The sequence below is a fragment of the Scardinius erythrophthalmus genome (assembly GCF_964197995.2).
Source record: "Scardinius erythrophthalmus genome assembly, chromosome: 4".
Lineage (NCBI taxonomy): Eukaryota > Metazoa > Chordata > Actinopteri > Cypriniformes > Leuciscidae > Scardinius > Scardinius erythrophthalmus.
Window position 1 is genome coordinate 12,868,029 of NC_138224.1, and position 24,999 is coordinate 12,893,027.

Genomic DNA, 24,999 nt, shown 5'->3' on the forward strand with positions numbered 1-24,999 from the left:
CAAAGTGAGGTCAGAATTTCCAGTGCCTCTGTGAGGAACAGCAATGCACCGCAGAAAACCCTAAAGACAACACATTTAGTAGAGAGAACGTCATAATTTAGGTCAAACATATAGACACACTTAAAAAAATAAAATAAACAAGCCAACTGAAAATGTAGATATGAGGTAAAACGCTTTATTAAACCATATTCTGTCATTTACATAAAAAGTACCTGAACCCTCCCAGCTTTATCCCACAAAAATCCGCAGAACCTTATAATGTAAAATAAATACAGATTTAGAATATTAAATACGTTTTTAAAGCAGAGTAAACGGCTTAATGATGGGCAGTTTACACATTGTCCAGTTATACCAATGAAATATATCAGGACCTTACAATGTTTATAAACCCAAATTTGTTTTCGAAGATAAAAAAAAAAAAAAAAAAAGTGTATATATTCCTTATTTTAGCGAACAAATAAGCTTTTTGGATGCAAACTCTTTCAGGCTGTTCAAGTTAATTGCTGAAACATTATGCTTTATAAAGCCACATGGAATTCCAAGATCCTGAAATAACAAAACTGAAATGATTAAAATTATAATAAAAATAAAAAAAAATTGTAAAATGAGCTTATCTTCCAGAATACATTGCAAAACAGTTTATTGAAAATATTTGTTTTTCGACAACATGTACATAAATACTACAGTAACGTTAAGATGGATACGGCACTTTTAAAGAGCTAGATGTGAAAATAAATGCAAAATTATTGTCACAAGTAGACACTAAATGTAGTTTACAAACAAAACAAGTGTATTTAGCCAACTCCTTCAGCACTTCTGACTTATTTATGGACAGCACCATCATTTAAAAAAAAAAAAAAAAAAAAAAACACAGACAAGACAAATATACAAAGGCAAAAAAAAAAATAAAAAAACCCGAAAAACGTGATTTTTAAAATTAAAACCAGGATTCATTCCTCTAAACCAGTTCATCTCAAAGAGGGCATGAAAATAATGCAAAATCTGTGAGTTTCTGTCTTTGTATGAATATATAAAGATCGCAGGTAAAAGTCCACGGCTGCTGAATCAACAGAGGGAGGTACTGGCTGAGTATGATAAAGAGGGCAAAGACTTGGTTGAACCGCATGACGTTCATTTGCTAGTGCTATCAACGGCCCCGCTCTGCTTGAAGAGTCCAACCTCATTAGTCTCCATGGCCTGGTAGACAAAGAACAGGAATCCAGCGAGCGCACTCAGCAGCACAAGCTGCACCCACACCGGCAGGCTGCGCCGTGCTCTGGTCTTCACAGCAGGGGGCGCCGCAGGCCTGGAAGCCGCTAGAGGGACGGCGGACACGCGTGGAACTGATCGGGTCTCTGTGTAGGAAGAGGAGCTGGTTTCTCTGAACTCTGTGAGACGGAGACGGGATTCGTCCAGCCATGTCTCACTCAGGGGCCGGCCAGCTGCTCCTCTGATTGGTCGGCGACAGGTAGCACTAGAAACACAGTTGAAAAATATACTTAATTCAAGATAGATTCTCAAAAAAAAAAAGAAAAAAAAAAAGGGAATATTAAAAAAAGGTTTACATATTTACTAAAAACAAAAGGCAATAATGCTAAAATACAAGACAAAATGCAAAAAACACTTACTTTCCCACCATACTTTTTTTAGATTTATATTTGTTTTGTAGTGCAGAATCTTTCACTCTGTGAGACTTCTGTTTTTTTTGTGTGTAGACAATTTAAGACTTACAAAAATTTACAGTTTTATTACAGTTTTCATATCATGAAATAAAACCTAATGTTTATGAATTTAATAATTGAGCTTATACTGAGCGTACGCTCACATGTATTCATGTCTAAGGGGCAAAAAATGCTATGAAATGTTGTATGAGATCGAGTAAATTAAAATAAAAATAAAAAAGTTTTGGGAAATTGTATTAAGTTAGAAAGCAAGAACTGGGAATTTAATTTACTGTCAATTTAATTCTTAAAGGGATAATTCACTTTGAAATTAAATTTTGGTATGTTTTAGCTTACCTCAAGGGCATCCAAGATGTAGGTGTCTTTTTTTTTCCGTTTCCGTTTCAATTTTGATATTTTTAGGTCAAACCGTTCTTGTCTGTCAGTCATATAATGCAGGTCTATGGTCACTGTCTCAAAGAGCATGCACAGAGTCCAAATTAAAACAATTCCCCATCGTCCAAATTAAACAATTCCCCATCGTAAGTACACATTGATGCCTAAGACACGAAACGAGCGGTTTGTGTGAGAAAACGAACAGTATGTGTACTTACGATGGGGAATTGTTTAATTTGGACGATGGGGATTTGTTTAATTTGGACGATGGGGAATTGTTTAATTTGGACTCTGTGCATGCTCTTTGAGACAGTGACCATAGACCTGCATTATACGACTGACAGACAAGAACGGTTTGACCTAAAAATATCAAAATTGAAACTACTGCGGAAAAAAAGACACCTACATCTTGGATGCCCTTGAGGTAAGCTAAAACATACCAAAATTTAATTTCAAAGTGAACTATCCCTTTAAGAATGTTTTGTGAATCCGGCCCCTGGTGTTCGTTCAGTGCGAATGCTTGAAACAACTTCCCCTCCATACCTGATTCCAGTGGGAGTGCTGAGGTTTTCATTGGGAAAGATCTCTTTCAGCAGATCTCTCTCTACCGTCCTCGGGGTCTGATCAAAGGCTGACACCTTTTCCACCTGCGCACAAAGACAAGAGCCACAATGATGTGAACACTAGGGCGGGACATCTAACACCATAAATCCTTGCACGTGCTGCAATTTCTGAAGAACCATGTTTTCAGCTTCCATTTTAAAAACAAAAGAAAGAAAAACATTATATAACACCACAACCACGTTATGACCCAAGGTAAACAAGTGTGTGAATCCCACTAAGTTTCCTCATCACCATTATACACCTGTGGAGACACCATAGAGCTCATGAAATTACCGTCTCCTTCTTTGGTGTCTCCGTCTGGCTGCTATCAAGTCCTCGGACAGAAGTGATTTGGGAGAGGAAAGGGGTGATTTTGGACTGTCTTGTCTTGGGCAGGGTCTCTGGTGAGCCACAGCTCCCCTGATAAACCAACAATGTAAATGATGGCTTTAAGCTTTAGTGATGACCCTGATAACTAGAAAATTATGTAACATTGTAACTAAAACCAAATACACTCTTAAAAAAATAAAGGTTCCAAAAGGGGCATTTTGCAACAATGCCAAAAAGAACCATTTTGAGTTCCACAAAGAATCTTTCGGTCAACAGTTCTTAAAAGAACCATTTTTTTTCTTAGCGTGAAGAACATCTAAAGAACTATGAAGAACCTTTTGTCAAATGGAAAGTTTCCATGGAACCATCAATGTCAATAAGAATCTTTATTTTTAAGAGTGTACCATGTCATTAACAAATGAACAACTATCAACAGCAAACCTGGGAAGGGTCAAACGAGACACAAAGAGAGTCCTCTGGAGCCACACGGGAGTCCCTAAAAGAAAGCGAGTGTGATGGGAAAACCTCTCTTTGGCCATTGCAGGAAAGTGAAAGATGGCACCTCATGTCTGGCAAGGGTTTGGAAGGTTTGTTCTGACTCAAATGAGGCCTTGAGTATTTCGATACAGAGACAGGTTTGACTTCCTGAGCCTTCAGAGAAGAAAAAAACTCATGAGCCACTAAAATGAATGTTTAATACATGTATAAACTATCCTTGCATAGCAGAGATGTACCACAGGAGCTCGGCTCGCAGGTCTACAGCTCAGGATGTCCTGCATACCCTGGTCGTCAACCTGAGATTACGAAAATTTAAATGAAGATACATAAATATGCCTTGATTTAGAGCTGAAAGCATTAACTAAAGATGGAAGTGTGTGTATTATCACCTCAACGCAAGCAGTGTTAAGAAGGGAAACAAGCGGCTCTCGATTGGACTGTCTAATCGGAGGGGAAGTGATGTCAGCGGTGTTCTCATCAAACTACAGAGAAACCACAAAAGACATTTGAGCGATGCATTAACAGTACTATATGTGATGCTCTCATAGTCAAAGTTGAGAGACATGGAAGATTAAGGAAAGAGACAGTTGGCACCTTGTAAACTGGACTAACGCCATGTAAACTGGATACGGTGGACTGGTAAGAAGAGTGGTGATGTTTTAGTGATTCTGACCAGTCAGTCGCAGACATGGAGGACCGCTTTGAGGGTTTGGGTTCTTTTGGCACTGCCTTTAATATGACAACATAAGAAACACTGTGGCATTAGAATATGACCTGCATCCTCATGTTTATGTGTGAGGTTTCTTCAGGACCTACCAAAGGATGTGCTTTTATCCTCACCAGAGGAACAGACACCTCCTTCAAATCCTACGAGGCATGCGATTTCCAAACAAACAGATGAAAAAGAAAAGAAAAAAGGATCAAAATATACTTCCAATGGTTCATTCTTACTGTGCGGTGCATTTCTGTCCCATTCACGTACTGCTTAATATACTGGAAACAATTATTTTAAAAAGTATGTTTACAAAAAAAAAAAAAAAAAAAAAAAAAAAAAGAATTATACGAAAAAGATTAGATATATTTTTTCTCTCTCTTTTATTACAATTTCATAATGAAGTGAATATGATGGTGAATTTTAAATGATTTTGTGATTTTCTTTGGCCATGTATATAGTTGCTGCAATTCTAACATGAAAAACTGAATATAAAAATATTCTTATCATCAACAAAACAACAAATCATGTGTTTTGGGAATGCGGTTTTAAATGAGAAATATGGGGGAAAGCCCATAAATATATAACCACTTACACTTTCTATTCTGCTTTTATTGCATTGTATCCCTTCACTTAACAAAAGTCATGATCATCCAGGAAGTGAGATTATTTTAGGAAGATTATGTGAGGTTTTTATTTACATTTTTACAAGTTTTCTTTGAAAATGGCTTAAATATCAAAATATTGATAATTATAATACAAATTAACATTACCTAATATTGACACCTCAGTCCTCCACTAAGCAATGGCTAATATTAGCTTCCAGATGGATTGTATCTGGTTTTCAACATGGGGTAAATAATTAGCTTCTAATTAATAAAATGTAAGTGCCTGAGGTTGAGGTTCAGAAAACAGATTCATAGAAATACTTCCTAAATGCAAAACAAGCAATTTTTTGAATGTTACAGTTCAAAAGATACTGCATGACAAGGATGACCCTGATAACGCAACCATTTAGAAACATATAACAATTTCACAGAGAACTTCAATAGTTTGGTTTTTCATCTCAAACTGAAGTCTCCAAAGAGGGTTTTTAAGGAGAAAGACACCTTGTCGGTGGTGGGCGCCTCGTTCAAATCAGACCGAAACAAGCGGACCGGTGCGCTGCGTCGCTTCAGAGATTCGGTCTTAGGCGAGAGCTGTGATGTCCTGTCTGTAAGCAAAGGTCTGGGCTCTTTTCTTGTTACCTTTAATAGGAGGATAGAAGCGGGTTTTTGAGGTCAGGCTAATAATTTAGACCAAGAATGGGACACTTCGGTCTTGGAGGGGTTAGCTCCAAACCTGATATAAAACATCTGTCTGTAGCTTTGTAGTAATCCTGAAGACATTAGGTGTGTTCGACTGCGCAGACCGACCAGTGTATGGCATCAAAGTACAGCAAGAGCGATACGAAAGTATAAAGAGCCGTCTGCTCTCGCGGTACTTTGATGTCCAACACACCTATTGATTAGCTTGTTCATGTGTGTTTGATTAGGGTTAAAACTATACTCTGCAGGACAGTGGCCCTCTAAGACCAAAGTATCCCATCCCTGATTTTGACCACCTCAATGGCCATGGCCACCTACCACATGTCCTGTTCTTCTCCTGTCTTGCGAAACAGGGAAGTACTCTGCAGATGAGAGCTCAGAGTTCTCCTGAAAACACCAGACAATTGCTTACAATTGCCTCGGTTCATTTGTGAAACAAATATAAGGCTCAACCAAACACTGTTCACCCATGTGCAAACCAAACCAAAACACGCCTTGTGCAGATCCCAAAAATCACCACACCCAGAAACCAGGTGATGTACATTAATAACAAAACCACAGATTGAGTTACGGTGTCGTCGCTGGCGGGAACCATCTGATCCAGCCTGTGAGAAGACCTCTTCAGCTTTCTCTTAATATTCAAAACTGGCCAATCTTCCTCCTGCTTATCCTCCTCATCCTCCTATACGTCACACAGCAAAAGATCTAGAACTTTCCATAGAGAAGCAAATGGCTTATCTGATCTCCACAGGAGGCATGACAACATTTAAATGTGGAGCGGTCATGTGACCACCTGAAGTAGGTCAGATCTCCTCTACAGCAGGTGGTGCTGCTGAACCTTTAACAGATAATGGTGGGAAAATATGCAGGTGGGAACATCACATGGGGAAAAACTGTTTGTATTAGGGACAAAAGAACTGATTCTTTACACCAGTGTGAGACAGCATGCGCTGCTTGAACTGCCTAAACAGCTTTTATGTGAGGAAAGTAGTAAGAAGTCTTTCAAGAGAGTATCCTCCTGGCTAGTCGTTTACAAGTGACCTAAACAAAGATCTTCGAGTTTACACAGAGATGTAAGACTGAGTAAAATCACAGGAATGAGAAACCAAGTGTGTCCGGAGGAAAGGAGGGAATACAAAAATAAAAGAGGATTAAAGTCTGGGCCAAGTCCAAGCTAAAGGAAAAAAAAAAAGAAAAAGCAAGGGATACAACACAGTGGGGGTGCTGCTAACTGTAATTGAAATCATGTGAACCATCATATCTTCAGTCTTTTGCTTAACTTATGAAAGATGAGATATTTTAGCCGGGCTGATTGATCAGCTGATATTAGACCATTTTGAGGTTATCAACCTTAGATTAACTGTGCTTGCTTTTCTGAATTGGTACTTTGCCAATTTAAAAAAAAAACAACCACCATGGATAGATATTAAACTAATTGGCTCTCAGATATTATATAAATGACTCATATAAATGACTGTGTGTGAACTGACATTCGTAACCCATTTTACTTCTGTTATGTGACGCATTTCCGAATGAAATAGAAACAATTATTATAAGGATGGGTGAGACATTATTTTATATATCGGGGTTTGCTCAGATATGAAAAGTAAAAAGAGTTTTTATGTTTCTGACAGACGCCTCTTTTGCTCACCAAGGCAAAAGATTTGAGATCAAGGCTTTTGCTCACCATTTATTTCATCAGAAATACAGTAACAGTGTTTCTGCAGGTTTTATGAAGGCAAACTTCACAACTTTTTAAAGATCAAGTTAAGAGAATTTAAGGAATAAATTGAAGGGAACACTATGTCAATATATTATCTAAATGTAAATGTACAAGGAGAAACACAATGAGTTGTATTAGCAACACTTAAAGTTTGGAAATACAACTTACAACAGATATCCATCACTTTTTAATTTATTTTACAAAACAGTAGCTTGAATACCTCTGCTCCCAACCACAAGATTCTGGAAATGACTTTTACTGTACCACCTGATCACACTGCATGTGCAAATGTCTAAATATCCTTAAATCAAGATGCATTTACTGGAGATACAAAATGCCAAAATTCTTGAGTAAAAAAAAAAAAAAAAGTCTTGTTTTCTGTGAAATTGATCAAAATGCAATGAATTTATGAAAAAAAGAACAAATTTAACCAAGTCAAAGGGACGTTTTCATAACTCATTGACATTTGTTCTTGTTTTAAGAATAAACTCACTTCATTTTTTGCATTTAAATGCATGTTGATTTAAAGACATTTAGACAAGGCCTTATTTTGAGTAAATTAAGGCTTTATCAGGCCTTTTTGAGACCCGCAGAAACCCTATTTTTATACATTTTAAAATTAAATGTATTCTTGCAATGGCAAAGCTTTTCAGCAACCATTACTCCAGTCTTCAGTGCCACATGATCCTTCAGAAATCAACGCATGAGCAAACAATGCACAGGTTTTGCCCTCACCCTGTTATGCTGACTACTGCGTGTCCTGCTGGTCACTGGCGTTTTCCCTCGGCTCCTGACTGGTCTCTCCACAACTGGGATGGGTTCGACCTCCACTTCCGGTTCAGGTTCGGGCACAAACACAGGGGCTGGAGCTACGGTTTCTGACGAACAGGCAAGAGAGCATTTTGATGCATTCATTTCTATAAGAACATGGTTAAATAAAGGGATCTGTTTGTCTGTTACCTTCCTCCTTGTCGCTGTACTGGTCTGAGTCTGTGTTGCCATTCTGGCCGCCGTCTGTCTGTGATGTTTCTGAGGGAAGAACCACAGCTTCAGGAGGACCCTGATCCAGCAGCTTCTGAAGCCTCTTCTCGTACACCTTACGAGTGGACGCTGAGGTGAAGACATTGTTTAGTGTTGATGTCAAACATCATGGCTGAAATATCTTGTTTCATTTAGAGGCGGATTCAAATGGAAATTTCTTTGTCGTCATAAAAAAAGTACTATTTTATTCGTAACAAGCAGTGAGAAAGGCTGCTGCTTTATCTAAGAGCTTTCCAACATCCATTTAAGGACACTATTCAAGCCAGAATTGCAAAAACATGCAAAGCTGGATGCCTGGTGAAATTGCTGATTTACTGATAGCCTTGCACAACACCACGAGACAATTCGGATTATTACAGAGACTAAAAGCTGGTTTTGTGCTGAAAGACAAGACAAGATTTTTGTGCATACCACATTTCAGATTTCATGAGATTTTTCATTATAAAATCTATTTCAGGGGGTATTTCACATCCTCCATGTAACATGAAAAAAAGGTATTTCATGCCTTATGCATGTATGTTTACATTTCATTGTACTCTATCAACACATTTATTTCACTATACATTTGCTTATTATTAAATCCCTCCATAAATTTGGGCTAGTCATTGTTTAAATAAATCTAAAATAAAAACATTTTAAATGTACAAATACACACATATTAAACAACATATCCTATCACATAAATTACCCATTTATTGGTCACTTTTAACCAACTGTTCCCAAGGTGTTTTTGCAGTTTTAGGGAATATGAAGTCAGTTTTCCTTGGGTTCACACAGACGACAACAGGTGTAGTTCACACATTAACTTTTTTCATAAAACATTTGCCAACCAGAATTAATTTTTAATATTATTTAATTAATTAATATTAATTTTGAACAGTATTGTTTTATTAATTTATGTATGTTGTGTTTTATGTCTTTAACAAATAGCTAGGCACTTGGTTTGATATCTTGTTATCAATACAATGAAGCGTCCAAATACTTTTTAAGGTCACCGTATGATCTAAAGAAACTAAATCTCTAAATATTTACTCTTCACACTGCATAATTTGAGTTTAAATCTCAAAAGCGGCTTACCAACAATGGGTCCAGCATTCAGGCCATACTTCAGCAACAGGTCTTTCAAACCCTCATTGCTCAATTCAGTGACATCAACATCCTCTGGACGAACTTTGTCCGTTTTTCTGGTGGCTTTCTGTGAAGAAAAGAGTCACGTTATACATCATGCGGTTTTTCATTTTCAATTTAGTCGTCACATTTTTCATGAATGCACATTGCAGAGCTGTAATAAAATACGTTAAGATGACATCGTACCATAAAGTATTTGAACTTGAAGAACAAGTGTCTGAATACACCCGACAGGCTCTTGATTATACACTGGAGCAAGACAGGAGAGAATATATGAAGACTTCAGATGCAAAAGCCTCTAAGTGCCATGTAAAATTTCCTTCTAAAATGAGCATTTTTATCAAGCTCGTATATTTAAGTTCAGTAATTTCACTTCAATGACAATTAATAGGTCATTTTCATTGCCATTAAAGTGAAATAACTGAACATAAACATGCAAACTTGATAAAAATGATCATTCTAGAAGAAAATTTTAGATGGCACTTAGAGGCTTTTGCATCTGAAGTCTTCATATTGTCCTGCCTGCTCTGTAGGGCTGTACCGGTGAGCCAGACAACCGCGCCACCATGGTGGCACGCAAAAAATATATAAATAAATAAAAAATATATAATTTTAAGGTTGCAGTTTACGTGGGTATTGGGAAATTAGTTAAGTACAAAGCTTTGTTTGCAAAGGAAATAACAGTTTAGAAACTAAATGTTATTTCGCCAATAAGGAAACAACTAAAATCTTGACGAATGAGGATTAGGCTACATGAGGCCAAAAATTTGGTCATCATTTACTCACCCTCATGCTGTTTCAACCAAAAAAGACTTTCGTTCATCTTTGGAACACAAATGAAGATCTCTTTAATGAAATCTGAGTGATTTCTGTCCCTCCGTTTACAGCTACGCAACTACCACTTTGACACTTCAAAAAGAGCCTCATAAAGAGATCGTAAAACTAATTTTCCTAAGTTATACATTTTCTGAAGGGACACGATCGCTTCATATGATGAACAGAATTAATTTAGGCTTTTATCCACATATAAACATTGATCAGCGAACATAAACAGAAGCTCAACCAAACCTGATTGACGCACGAGAACAAACCTCATAGGCTCTTGCGGAAGCTCAAACATGCTGCGTAACACACGAGAATGAACCTCATTGGTTCTCGCACGTCAAGCGAACATGCTTGAGCTTCCGTTTACCATAACTGGTGTGCGAGTTGATGAATGTTTATATGTGTATAAAGTTTATTGGCAAATTTTACTGGGCACACCGTGAAAGAAATATCTCGTCTCTTGTTTTTCAGTCTTCATCTTTCCTCATATTTCATTTTAACACAGTTTGTAGTATTCATTAGTCAAGGTAAGATACTCAAGTTTATATACAGTATAGCGCATTTTACCACGCCAGTAATTCAGTTTCACTTTCCTAGGGCAAAGCAACATGAGTTTCTTGGATTAAGATTGCTCTTTCAAACTTTTACTATCTTTGGAATATCGGGAGAAATTTGAAAAAATTAAAGACAAGCGACAGGGCTGCTAATTTTCCCAGAAAAACGATTGCACAATTTGAATGAATGGTGTGGTGGCAAGAAACTACCCGATGTGTTATTTTGGCAACAGGTCTAGCGTTCTGCATGCTTTAAATCAGACACAGAGATGAACCTAAAAAAAAAACACAGTCACAGCCCCACTTCTCTGACACTTAAATTAGTTTAAAAGAAAATGTGAGGACACTTTACATTCCCCAGTCCATAATAACACACTATATACACTATTACTACACCTGAAACATCTCAGAACCAACTAGGTGAGTTTAAAAACAGTGTGCCTAGCATGCGACTGCAGGAGCAAATGTTAATTTGGATAAACCAATAAGGTTAAATTAAGCAATGAAATGAAAAGTGCAAATGCAAAGTGCCACAGTGATAGTGCCATTAGTCTGAAGGCATAAACGCAAACTTTCAGACTGTGTGGGAAAAAGCAAGAACAATGCAAATCCAGCCACATTCCCTAGAGTCGAGCCCTGCTCCAAAAACGGAACCATGTGACCGAGGAGAAATGGTGAAAACAGTGAAGTGGAGAAGGAGAGAATGTATTACGAGGGGCAGGAGGAGATCATGAAGGCGTATGAGCTTCAGTGAGGGGCCTTCACCAGGGCTGATCTGGAACACTGCCGACTCAAACTTTCAGAAATCACAGCATTCCAGCAGGATGGAGAAAAAAAAAAAAAACTTTCCTCAGTCCACAGACAACACCCTCAAAACTTATACAGTTTTTGGAGAACGTCAGACTCAGCATGTGCCTGTGAACAACATGGGTTTGATACAGATTTTTTTTTTTTTAAAGATTTAAATTAATATTGTGTAACAAAAACTGTACTGTCATTTTTAATTCTAAAGCTTTTTCCTTTTCTGACATTTTATGGTTCGAGAAGTTTTATGGACTGTTGCAAAGCTGTTTATTCAATCTGGGAAGTGTCTTTCTACAGAAGCGATTCCAGATTAGGCAGTTCAGTTTCAACTGCAGAAAAGGTGTTTCCAGGCAGGAAAGATGGCCTAAAAACTTGCTCAAACAGAGCTGGGGAAGCGAAGAAACGCTGGCCCGGTCTCGCTGAGCAATCTAATATCATAGTGCTCTTTATATCTAAATATAAAACTATGTGCGAGAGAGAGACCCAGCATGCAGGAGAGTGAGTGAATCAACGGTTTCAGTTTCAATTTATTTCCAAAAAGGCAGTTAATGTGAACTGCCGGTTCACTAGAATCACTCCTGGTAAAACAGAAGTTTCTGCCTGCACAAACACGGGGATGTGCAATGTTTTTTTTTAACTGGTTATAGTCAGGTGAACAACACATCGTAGTGTTACGTCACCGTTCGTTCCTCAAGCCTGTGGAAACATGCGGCCGGTTCGCAACAGACTCCAGTTCGCAAGGCCGAGAACAGGCTCCAGAACACAAACCATTCTGGTGGAAAAGGGGTATGAGAGACCTATAATGTTAATGTCATTTCTCTGGAAATTTGTAATAATGAGGCATGATGTTGCTTTAGCTGGTTACCCACAATTTGCTCAATTGTGGCTTTCGCAGCACAGCTTGTAAACCAGTTTTATTTGAACACAAAAAAACATGACCAACTCTGGTGAAAAAAAAAACCTCACAATTCATTGAAGAGGTCAAACATAAAATCAAACGTCTATGGTCCACACTTTGTGTGCTGGTCATGCGTTTCTGAAAATTACTATCTGAGAGACAGCAACTTCAAAGAAGAATGCAAAGCACTCACACATCTGGCAGCCGAAGCGCAAATTCCACTTCACAAGAAAGCATTTCCTCAATAAAGGGACCAAACCCACTATGAAAGCAGCCTTGTGCTGCTGCTCTCGAAATATTATACAACTTTCGGACCTGTACCTTCCTGCTCAATCTGGCATTTTCAAAATGGGGTTTGAAGACCCCCAAGGGGGCGCAAAGGAGTGCTAGAGGGTTTAATGTTAAATTGTTTAAAAATCAATAATATAAATAGGATTAAAGTAACTAAAAAAGGGTCCCTTGCACAAAGTTTAGGAGTCTGCAGTATACTGAAAACTCCTGATTTAAGCGATTTGTTTACCAACTTGCAATAGTAGTTCATACCTTATAAATATGGACTGTTATTGACAGGGAAACAGTAATATTTCACAATGACAGGCCGCACTACCTCCATTCACTGGCACTGGAATACAGAGAGGAGCCTTTACATCAAACATCTCTGCTATAACAAAAGGACTCTGTGAAGTTGTCTGGGTGGAGTGTTGAGGTAATCGAGTTGGCTGAATAACCAGAACTAACTTGACACTTATAGTATCTATCCTCTTACTCTTACTCTAAAGTGTCTTACTCTTAAAAATCGCAACAATAGACCCATACCTGATAGAAATAACTGGTACGCATTAAACAATTCTAGTGCACACGTTTCATATTATGGGTTTATTAAATAGCTGTGGGTATTAAAAATTAGTAAGTAACACATAGAGAAGTGGTGGGGGAGAAACACTCCCACTTCTCCATGAACCACCAGGTGTTTCATCACTGTAATATTTTTCAAGAAGGCCAATAACCACTAGCAACATTATCAGGATTAGACACAGATAAAAAATAAGTGTCCGTTTTCTATTAAACTACTATGGGATGCTATTTTCCACATTAGAAATCTTTACTGAAGTGTTCATTCAAGCTGGGATATTTACTTTTTCTGAAGGACACGCCTAAAACAGATGTGTAACTGAGATAACATATAGCAGTGCAAGATTTCCAGGACGTTATAATTTATGTAATTCATGTTTTGTTTTGTTTTTGTTTTTTACGGATAGCGGCATGGATTTTAAACGCGTGAAACTAATCCATTGAATCTTGACTGACACATTTAAGCGGGAAACTGATAGGAAGTCCGAATCGGTTCTTTCGAACAGCTAGTTTCAAAATCCGGTTTTAAAAATGCTTCGTTATTCCATGGTGCCCGACCTTCCCAAATTTCACGTTCTATTCTTTCAAATAAAGTGATAAACAAATCTTGCTAACGTTACGCGTTTTTATTTTACTTATTATATTTTAAGGGCGTTTATTGTCATTCCATGACCACCAGTTAGGTTTCTCACGGCTATACGTTTCAGATCATAATTTGGATTTTAAAACACTCAATCCTCAGCTGAAACTATTGCATGTTTTAATAAAATTCTGTTAATTTAAACCAACTATATTTAGTGAGTGTGATAAAACTGATACAGTCCTTTCGTAACAACATCGTTCAGACCGGTTTTGTGATCTAACGTTAGCAGCTCAACTGATTCACAGAAATGATCCAACTCAAAATAACGATTCGCTCACGAACCGGACACCATTGGTAAAAGTTCGCCATGCCGGTTTGTTTTCATTTGCATGTGCAAACACCACAGTTATGACATTTATTTACTCTGATAATTCTAAACTCAGAACTTTACTCCCAACAAACACACTTTTAGAAAATGCACGTATTGATAGCATTAATACAAATCAATACCATCAGCTCAATTTGATGCATTGTACATGCAAAGCAAGTCAACAGCCAAAAACAAAGCAAGCTTCTCCAAACCCACCCTGCCAGAGCGGCTCCTGTTGGAGATCACGGGGGCTGGAGGCAGATCCTCGTCGCTGGAGAAGACATCTGGAGAGCCGCTGCTCTTTTTGTTTTGCGCGGTTAGATTCTTCAAGTACAGCTGCACGTAAACATCCTTCCTCTGGTCGCCATTCGGCAAAGCCACGTTATGGGCCAACAGCGCACTTTTAAGCTTATCTTTAGTGAGCACAGACGGGTCTTCCAGAAATTCCGACATGTCTGTTGGCTTGAGCAGGACACTATCGCTGGCTGAGACTGATTTCTTATATGGGATCAGTGACCATCTTAGGAGAGAGACCCCTATTGGACGCGTTCCGCAGAAAGAAGCGCTCTGATTGGTAGATAGATCATTTAAAATCACTGGTGATAAATAGACGAGGTCAACCACTTGTTTATAGGAGATTCACCTACTAACTTAGGAAAAATTGAATTCGCATGTAAAATAAATATTGCACACAAAGAGAAAGAACAAGACTGGGCTAGAAATTAAACTAGAAGCTGATGGGCAACAGAAGTGAGCAAAGTTAAACGTAATGCTTTGAAATTAAAACTGCAATATAATTCAAACACACACACTCAAAGATGATATAAGGTATGTCAACATTTTATTGGCCAAATGATGCAACTTATGTTGCAACCAAAGACAAATTTATTAAACAACTTAAGTCACTTTTAAGCTTTTCATGTTTACATATTTTCCAGGCTCTCACGGAAAACATTTACAAGTTCACACTACTGATAAACATTTGAATAACACGTTCCTCAGGAGCACTTCCGCTGAGAGATGTTGTCAAACTGAACATTGAGCTCTTGCAATAACAAACAAAATGTATTGAAAGCACACCGTTGTAACACTAAAACAAAAAACAAAATCTTAACCAAAGTGATCACAGTGCTGCAGAAACCGACCACTTATGAAGGAGCTGACTGGTGTATCATGGGTATCAAAGAAAGAGCAGGCAGCTGGAGGGTTAGCATTTGCACTAGCACGCTCAGCTCTACCGCCGTCTCCTGATGCTCATTTCCACAATGTGAATGTGCGAGTTGTTTCATCTCCACGCTCAAGTCATGCTCGGCAGTGCGGTCCGTCTCAAGTGAAGAAGGGTGGTGGCACAGCACTCTGCTGGGGTGTGGTTTCCCTAACCCATCCCGTCCCCTGACCTCTCCCGTGACCTCTCCTCCTTTGCCTTTGCCTCTCTTTCCCAACTCAGGCCTTGATCTCAGCTGGAGGGCAGTACAGCACTTCAGAGTTCTCTGACGACAGCTCCTCTGAAAGGGACAGACAGGTTTTATTGTAGGATAACAAATGAAGCCTAGTCCTAAGAGAGCTTGTTTTCACCAGGGAATAAAAATAAGGTCACACTTTACATTAGGGTCCAATTCTCACTATTAATTAACTCTTAACTATGACTTGCCTCAATAATCTCCTAATTACTGCTTACTAACAGTAAGGTAGCTGTTAAAGGGATAGTTCACTTTGAAATTAAATTTTGGTATGTTTTAGCTTACCTCAAGGGCATCCAAGATGTAGGTGTCTTTTTTTCCGCAGTAGTTTCAATTTTGATATTTTTAGGTCAAACCGTTCTTGTCTCTCAGTCATTTGATGCAGGTCTATGGATACTGTCTCAAAGAGCATGCACAGAATCCAAATTAAACAATTCCCCATCGTAAGTACACATTGATGGCCTAAAGCCTGACCCTTCTGCGTCGACGCGAACCCCTCTCCGCCCCCTCCGCTGTAGCTCGACGTGCACCTCCAAAAAATTGTAACTACGCGTCGAGGTGACGCAGACCACAAGGGCTGTGATTGGTCAAATTATACATCATTTCCGGAGTGTAGTTTTTCCGGTTTCCCCCTCCCGCTATAGCGCCATTTTTAAAGTGACCACTGCACTGTTTGTGTTTAAAATCAAAATCAAACATTTGCAATAAAATCATTTGTTGTTCAACGTCGATTAGCTCCAGCTGCAACAACACTCTCTCTCTTTCGCTCGCCATTGTCGGAAATGAAAAAGCGGAACCGGCGCACGGAACCAAAGCAAACTAGCAAAGAGATTCACGAACCACACCCCCCCCCCCCAGCGTTCTGGCGATGCAACAACCCGACGCAGAACCATAAAACGGTCACGACGCCGTAGGAGTGACGGCGTTGCTACGGCGTGGAGTTGACGCAGAAGCATAAAACAGGCTTAAGACACGAAACGAGCGGTTTGTGTGAGAAAACGAACAGTATTTATATCGTTTTGTACCTCTTGAACACAGCCACGTCCAAATGATCTGAGGGCGCGCGCGCATCCTGGTGTGTGACGTGTACGCAGACTGGTGCATAGATATATACACTAGATGTTGCCTTGTCTACGGCAGTTCATTGGAACGAATGTCTTTAAGGCGACATCTAGTGTATATATATCTATACTGCGCCCTCAGATCAGATCACTTGGACGTGGCTGTGTATAAGAGGTCAAAACGATATAAATACTGTTCGTTTTCTCACACAAACCGCTCGTTTCGTGTCTTAGGCCATCAATGTGTACTTTTTTTAATTTGGACGATGGGGAATTGTTTTAATTTGGATTCTGTGCATGCTCTTTGAGACAGTATCCATAGACCTGCATCAAATGACTGAGAGACAAGAACGGTTTGACCTAAAAATATCAAAATTGAAACTACTGCGGAAAAAAAAGACACCTACATCTTGGATGCCCTTGAGGTAAGCTAAAACATACCAAAATTTAATTTCAAAGTGAACTATCCCTTTAAGTTTAGGTATTGGGAAGGATAAAGGGATGTCATGGTCATGCAGAATAAGGTATTAATATGTGCTTTATAAGTACTAATAAACATCCAATATCCTAGTAATATGCATGCTAATAAGCAACTAGTTAAAGGGTTAGTTCACCCAAAAATGAAAATTCTGTCAGTAATTACTCACCCTTATGTTGTTCCAACCCCGTAAGACCTTCGTTCATCTTCAGATCACAAATTAAGATATTTTTGATTAAATCTGAGAGCTGGATCACTCCTCCATAGGCTTCTAAGACATTATAACTTGCTGGCCCAGAAAATGCATTAAAGACATCGTTAATATAGTCCAAGTGACTACAGTGGCTCAATCTTAAGTTTATAAAGCGACGAGAATACTTTTTGTGCGCAAAAAAACAAACAAAAATAACGACTTTATTCCACTATTCATTTCCTTCTCTCTGGGCCTCGAGTTAGTTTACGTAGTGTAACTGCGTAGCACTTCTGTGTTATACGTCACACGCATCACACACATGACCAGCGTCGGCCAATAGTGAGCCTACGTGTGACGTATAACACAGAAGCGCTACACAGTTACACTACGTGTAAAAACTCGAGGCCCAGAGAGAAGGAAATGAATTAGTGGTGCAACGGATCATCATTGATCCGTGATCCGTTCGGATCAATATCTTCGGTTCGGCACACACGTGATTCGCGGATTGATTTATGAAAAAAAGAAGAAGTTGTGCGCATGTTCAGTCCACACACAGCGTGGTCATGGCGAGAGGAGGAACGGAGGAGCTTGAACGCCCCGAGTCATTTAAAATTACCTGTATGGGAGCATTTTGGCTTCCCTGGAACACGCGTCTATTTCGCTTCAAACGCTCGCTTTATCATACGCGCGCGGCCCGTCCTATTCGCTTTGGACGCGCGAAAGGATTCAAACTTCAAGCATCGAACTAGACGCGAATTTGACGCTCTATTCACGTTTCGCGTGAACGCAGCAAAATTAACAGGCTGCGATGTCAAGATTGCAATGCGTGTGTGTGTGTGTGTGTGTGTGAGAGAGAGAGCGAGAGAGAGAGGCACGGGCGCGATCGAACAGTGGAAACATGTGGAACAGTCAAACTGTAAACTCTTGTCAAACTGTAAACTACAACTGTCACCCAAACACACACACACACACACACACACACACACACACACACACACACACACACACACACACACACACACACACACACACACACACACACACACACACGGTGTTTAAAAGCAAAAATTATCTCATCTTTTGGACATTCATCATATTGCCTTGGTTTTCATTTCTTGTCCTCAAACAGAGTAATCTGTTTATTTTGAAGTTACACATTCTACATTGATTAAAAAAGAAAATCAAATGTGTTTTTAATGGTAGTATTATTTTATACAGAAATAAATTATTTATAATTCAGATGAGAATAACGTTAAAGTTTAATTTTAATTTTAAATTCATTCAGGTACAATTACCAAACATATCTCAAGGTCTTTTAAATAAAGGGTGGCAGTCTTTCATTATCAACTGTTGTTGTGGATATACTGGATAAGTATTTGTTCTCCATTTGAGTGAGATGTTTTTATGTGGCTAATTGAGCAAAGTGCTTCCATTTATTTTATTATTAGTAGTATTAGTTCAAGATTAAAATAAAAATATCGGATTGATTTCGGTATCGGCAAATAGCCAAAGCTGTGGCATCGGTATCGTATCGGAAGTGAAAAAGTGGTATCGGGACATCGGTGGAAACACATCAAGCATGGCCACGTTACGTCATCCCGTCGCGCACCCACTGTTGATTTTATATATTTTAATTGAATATTTTAAAAGTGTTAATAAACAAAAAGACAAAACTTATGTTTATTTGTCTTGTTCTTTTTTTTTTTTTTTTGCTGATCCGAAAAATGATCCGATCCGTGACTCTGATCCGAGAAACGATCCGAACCGTGAGTTTTTTTATCCGTTGCACCCCTAAAATGAATAGTGGAATAAAGTCTTAGAAGCCTATGGAGGAGTGATCCAGCTCTCAGATTTAATCAAAAATATCTTAATTTGTGTTCTGAAGATGAACGAAGGTCTTACAGGGTTGAAACAACATGAGGGTGAGTAATTACTGACAGAATTTTCATTTTTGGGTGAACTAACCCTTTAATAGTGAAAATTGGACCTAAACTAATGTGTTACCAAAAATAGTGTAATTGTGAGTTTATAGAAAAATTAAAGTGCAATTCTGACTTAAGATAAGTTGCATTGCCATGCCGGAAACTAGCTCCTGACCTTCAAATAGAAAAATGAAATCACTGACAACCAAATAATTTGATATGGAGTTATTTTTCAATGACACTCGAACCACAATGAGTCAATTTCAATAAATTCTCATTCAGGAAGGATCATGTCAGGTATTGTAGGAATGACTGTCTAGCTGAGAGAGCATTTCTTCTTGCAATTGAGAGGCAAGCCAGTGACAACTGTCATAAGCATTTCAAAATCTGCCAATAGTTGCTGGATTTAGTGCTTTTATCGCATTGTTACATTTTCGTATACTGCAAGCTTTTATTCTGGAAGATATTAATAGAAGTGTATTAAACTGAAAATGTCGGAATACTTTAAGATTTTAAAAATAAAGTGCATCTTTTTGAATCATGCATATATACATGCTAATAGGGCAGCACATTCTGGTGGAAATCTAATTGCATTAAAAATGCATTTAAAAAAGCTCCAAGTTTGCACTGCTTGTTAGTTGGGTTGCACAATTTGGCCCAAAACAACTGTAAAATTGCAATATTAACATTTAAGGCTGTCCCAATTCAATGTTAAAGCATCAAACTTTTTTTTTTTTTGGCAGAAAACCACACTTAAAGGGTTAGTTCACCCAAAAATGAAAATTCTGTCAGTAATTACTCACCCTCATGTTGTTCCAACCGCGTAAGACCTTCGTTCATCTTCGGAACACAAATTAAGATATTTTTGAGCCAATCTGAGCCATGTCTCACTCCTCCGAAACTTGCTGGCCCAGAAAAGTTATTAAAAAGATCGTTAATATAGTCCAAGTAACTCCAGTGGCTCAATCTTAAGTATATCAAGCGACGAGAATACTTTTTGTGCGCAAAAACAAACAAAAATAACGACTTTATTCCACTTTTCATTTCCTTCTCTCTGGGCCTCGTAGTGTTTTTGCGCTGCGCGTCTGTGTTGTACGTCATCACGCATCACACACATGACCGGCGTCGGCCAATAGTGAGCCTACGTGGTGATGTGTAACACAGACGCGCTGCGCAAAAACACTACGCGAACCAACTAGAGGTCCAGAGAGAAGGAAATGAATAGTGGAATAAAGTCGTTATTTTTGTTTGTTTTTGCGCACAAAAAGTATTCTCGTCGCTTGATATACTTAAGATTGAGCTACTGGAGTCACTTGGACTATATTAACGATCTCTTTAATAACTTTTCTGGGCCAGCAAGTTTCGGTCACATAGCAGCCTATGGAGGAGTGAGACATGGCTCAGATTTCATCAAAAATATCTTAATTTGTGTTCCGAAGATGAACGAAGGTCTTACGCAGTTGGAACAACATGAGGGTGAGTAATTACTGAAAGAATTTTCATTTTTGGGTGAACTAACCCTTTAAAACAAGGGTTCAAAACTCAGTTCCCAGAGGGCCCCAGCCCTGCAGAGCTTAGTTCCAACCCTGCTTCAACACACATACCTGTAGTTTTCAAACAAGCCTTATGGACTTGATTAGCTGGATCAGGTGCATTTAATTGGGGTTGAAACTAAACTCTGCAGGGCTGTGGTCCTCCAGGAACTGAGTTTTGAACCCCTGCCTAAAAATTTAATTTTGCTGACAACCGCTGGTTTGTAAGAGAAACTCAAGTTTTCAACCGAGCTGCTCGCATGTAAAACAACAGTGCTGTGCTTCACTCTGAAACATGCAGCACATATTTAATTAAAATAGCAGCCTTTGCCATTTCATAGTTGTATTTTCAGAATACCGCAGCCTTCCATGCTGACTTTCTTGACTGTGTATTGAAACATTTAGGTAAATCTAGTCAATATCTATGTGCTCACCAGGCAGGACACATTTCCACAGGCCGTATGTTTTCCCAACAGCCGTCTGCCACAGACGCAGAGTGCCATCCTCTGAGCCACTGGCATACAGCTCCCCATCAGGGCTAAACCGCACAGTGTGTATGGGCCCGAAGTGACCCTTATATGACTCTGAAAAAGAGACAAATACATTTTATTGTCAAGCAAGAACAAATACATATATATTCATGAGCCAATTTATACTAAGCTTTATGTTTTTTCATACTGCAGTTTGTTACATTAACTTAACTAGCGCCTACGTCCCTACCCATTTCCTCTTTGGTGGTGTAGTCATATTTATAAAGCTTGAAGTCATCTCCTCCAGCCACAAAGAAGTCTTTTTCAGGATGCAGTGAGGCAGAGTGAATAGAAGCAGGGGCATCCACAGTCTTAATCAGTTCCAAACTGAAAGTAAAAGACAACAACAGAATGACATTATCAGTTCTCCATACATTTTAAGGATGTGTTTTTTGTCCAACTCAGTCCTCAAGGTAATATTTGCATAATAGGACAGCTTGTAGCCGTCTACCTGTGGGCGTTGTAGAAGGCGATGGTTCTCCCATACGTGATGACGAGAATCTCCCCATCAGGAATGTACTCCATGCTGGTGACAGAGGCATCAAACGATAGAGTATGCACTGCCTCCTGTGTGTTCTTGTCCCAAAGTCTACAAATGAATGACAACACAAACTCAGAATTAGACACATACATAACTAATTGGGTTCTATATATGCAATGTACGTACTGTACATTTCAAAGACTTTGTCCATTACCATTATGGACACTCACCTGATAGTTTTGTCATCAGCAGCCGAGAGAATCTGTTGGTCATTGTTACACCACAGAGCTTTCTTTATGGCTGAGGTGTGGCCAGCAATCTCCTGGGGATCTGCATTACAAATGCCATATAGCCTTATGCGCAATTTCATCTAGTAGAATTTATGACAGGAATTGAATTTTGGAAATTGATTTGATATCAAAACAAAAAATTAAAAAAAGTCACTCTACATACCTGCTTCAGGTTTGCTGAGGTCATAGATGCGCAGCACTTTATCATTCCCTCCAGTCAGGAGAAAGTTACTGTCCTGTTGATTCAACATACGATGGTAAAAACTCTTAATTTAGCAAAACGGCTCGGCACAAGTAACACAGAGGGTTTGGAGACATAAAATGAGGTGACATCACTGAGACATAATCAATGTTGTGTCTCATAGACTGGGTTATGGAGCTCAGAAAACATCTCAATGTTGTTCAGCTTTATATTTCAGAATTTTTGTATTTGAAATGGCTCAAAAGAGTACATTTTCAGAGGGACCACTATTTTATTCTAGTAGATTTAAAACGTTGAATGCAAGAAGTAAAATATAATAGCTTTTTTTATTTAGCAATTTGCATACACTGTTCAAAAGTTTTGGGTAATTAGTTTTAAAAAAACATGTTTTTAAGTCTCTTATGCTCACTAAGGCTGCATTTATTAGATCAAAAATAAAAATACATTGAAAACAGTAATATTGTGAAATAATGACAATTTAAAACAATGGGGTTCTATTGTAATGTATTATTACAATTTAAAATAATTTTGCTATTTGAATATACTTTAAATGTAATTTATTCCAGTGATGGTAAAGCTGAATTTTCAGCAATCATTACTGCAGTCTTCAGTGTCAAATGATCCTTCAGAAATCATTCTAATATGCTGATTTGGAGCTGTTGTGAACATCTGGCTCTGTCCATACCTGTGTAAAGTTAACAGATTTCACAATGTGCTTGTGCGCCAGGGTGAGGACCTCATCTCCAGTGACAGCATCCCATACCTTTCTGTCAGATTCAAATAAATAAATACAAAATGTAAAATCATATTTAACTAATATCATTTCACCCATATCACATTTTGTTACTGTTTGTACTTACGCTGTAAAATCTGCAGCGGCCGTAGCTGCTTTTGTAGCTTCTTTATTTAAGGTGGCACCCCAGACAGCACCTTTGTGACCCAAGAACGTCCCAATCCAGTCCCCTGTGTCTCCCTGGCGCAACATAGGTTTGCCATCTGCAATTTTTAATTGCCAAAACAAACTTTCAGACCTATCTGACAGACATTTCACCTAAATGGTGACTTTTTATGCACACTGCCCAGGAAAGAGAACTGGATTACTGTCAAAGGTAGATTTTAAGATTCAAGAATATACATACCTTTACAAGCACTAATAAGGAAATATCCATAAGGAGTTATTCCACTGAATGCCAGATCCACAACAGGTCTGGTATGGCCAGAACAGGTGAGAGGAGTCTGTCTCATAGCCATACTTACAGGATACCTAAAAAGATGACAAAACACATGCAGTTTTACTCAAACACAGCCACACATTTATCAAAAATCAAGAAAATACCGAAAAAAACCCAAAACAACGTAGTGGATAAAACAGATGTGCTAGCTAGCTCAAGCTTGGCTAGCCAGGAGTTCAATCATTACCTTGCAAAGACAACAAAACAACGACACACTCCAGTACTTTGTGGCCAGATTCCGTGTCGGGGAGGATTGTGGAGCTCACAGCTGCACTCCCAGCAACAGTGCTGTGCCACCAGCTACACGAGGTGTGTGTGAGTGTGTATGTGTAAGCTAAACTAGAGCCCTCGCTAACGCTACAGGAACATTATGGAAGTGTGAAAACTGGACATCATTTCCGGCCCGCGACGCCACAGTATTGGTCAGAATCGTGTCACGTGACGCACTAATAGCGTCGCTTCGAGAAGCTCTTCTACATTAGGAGCTTATTATTACATGTTAAGTATTTGCTAACACGTAATGTAATATGTGGTATGTTTATGGTCTAATATAAAATATTTTGGGGTAGGTCTTTAACATGAGAATATTTTTCAGTATTGTGAGATTCTAACTTTAAATTACGAGAAACGTATCATTATGAGATCAATATTAAGTTTGTCAATATTTTGAATTATGACACATTTTAACCAGATGTGACTAAAAATCAATCCATCAAGTAACTGTTTGAGCCACGGAGCGCCTCCTGTAGGGAAGAACATCAATTCAGGATAAAATTAGAACTGCGCGTGCGCGACTGTCTTTTCTTTTTAAATACAGTGGTCACGACATCTACACCTGGACAGGTTGCGGAGAGAAATGCTTTACATACAGACATCCAGATGGAAACAATGCGTCCTAGGCGAGCCTCACTGTTAGATAGAGATAGATTAAAGATCTGATGTTACCTCCAGTGATAACAAATGTACGTGTATGTTGTGATGTCATAATGATCTCTGTGTCATGGGACCATAGACGGAAAAAAATAAATAATACATAGGTTACACATACCTGATTTAAAGGGATAGTTCACCCCAAAATGAAAATTCTTTCATTTACTCACCCTTAAGTTGTCCCAAACCTGTATGAATTTCTTTCTACTGCCGAACACAAAAGAAGATATAAGTAGTAAATTATATAATTTTTGGTAACTATCCCTTTAAGGTCCAGGGAGAAATTTCTGGAAAGATATGCTATATGGATGGATGGATGGATATCTTTATTTGTTGTTTAACTATACTACTTTGACAGAAAAGAAACACATATTTATTACATTTTCTTAAAAGTTACATCAAT

General features: G+C 38.6%; 2 protein-coding genes across 4 annotated transcripts; both read right to left on the reverse strand.

Annotated features, from left to right (window-relative positions):
- Positions 1 to 156: 156 nt before the first annotated feature.
- On the reverse strand, positions 157 to 14,793 carry tmpoa (thymopoietin a). Of its 3 annotated transcripts, XM_081363853.1 has the most exons (15): positions 14,502 to 14,793; positions 9,349 to 9,466; positions 8,191 to 8,340; positions 7,966 to 8,108; positions 6,079 to 6,189; positions 5,826 to 5,894; positions 5,310 to 5,447; positions 4,305 to 4,355; positions 4,083 to 4,217; positions 3,878 to 3,970; positions 3,725 to 3,784; positions 3,432 to 3,641; positions 2,955 to 3,080; positions 2,601 to 2,704; positions 157 to 1,474 (listed from the first exon to the last, which is right to left on the reverse strand). In XM_081363853.1, exons 1-15 carry the CDS (start codon positions 14,736 to 14,738, stop codon positions 1,132 to 1,134), a joined length of 2,088 nt encoding a protein of 695 aa, XP_081219979.1. In that variant the 5' UTR covers positions 14,739 to 14,793; the 3' UTR covers positions 157 to 1,131. The 3 variants fall into 3 exon arrangements, with proteins under 3 accessions (XP_081219979.1, XP_081219980.1, XP_081219981.1); XM_081363854.1 differs by lacking the exons at positions 5,310 to 5,447; positions 5,826 to 5,894; positions 6,079 to 6,189 and having other exon boundaries at positions 14,502 to 14,753; XM_081363855.1 differs by lacking the exons at positions 2,955 to 3,080; positions 3,432 to 3,641; positions 3,725 to 3,784; ... (4 more) ...; positions 5,826 to 5,894; positions 6,079 to 6,189 and having other exon boundaries at positions 14,502 to 14,772.
- Positions 14,794 to 15,109: 316 nt separating this feature from the next.
- Positions 15,110 to 24,060, reverse strand: strap (serine/threonine kinase receptor associated protein). The gene is made up of 10 exons (XM_081363070.1): positions 23,854 to 24,060; positions 23,574 to 23,698; positions 23,295 to 23,430; positions 23,120 to 23,201; positions 22,396 to 22,468; positions 22,173 to 22,272; positions 21,913 to 22,050; positions 21,652 to 21,788; positions 21,366 to 21,515; positions 15,110 to 15,790 (listed from the first exon to the last, which is right to left on the reverse strand). The coding sequence occupies exons 2-10, from the start codon at positions 23,683 to 23,685 to the stop codon at positions 15,729 to 15,731; spliced, it is 990 nt and encodes a 329-aa protein (XP_081219196.1). The 5' UTR covers positions 23,686 to 23,698; positions 23,854 to 24,060; the 3' UTR covers positions 15,110 to 15,728.
- Positions 24,061 to 24,999: the final 939 nt, after the last annotated feature.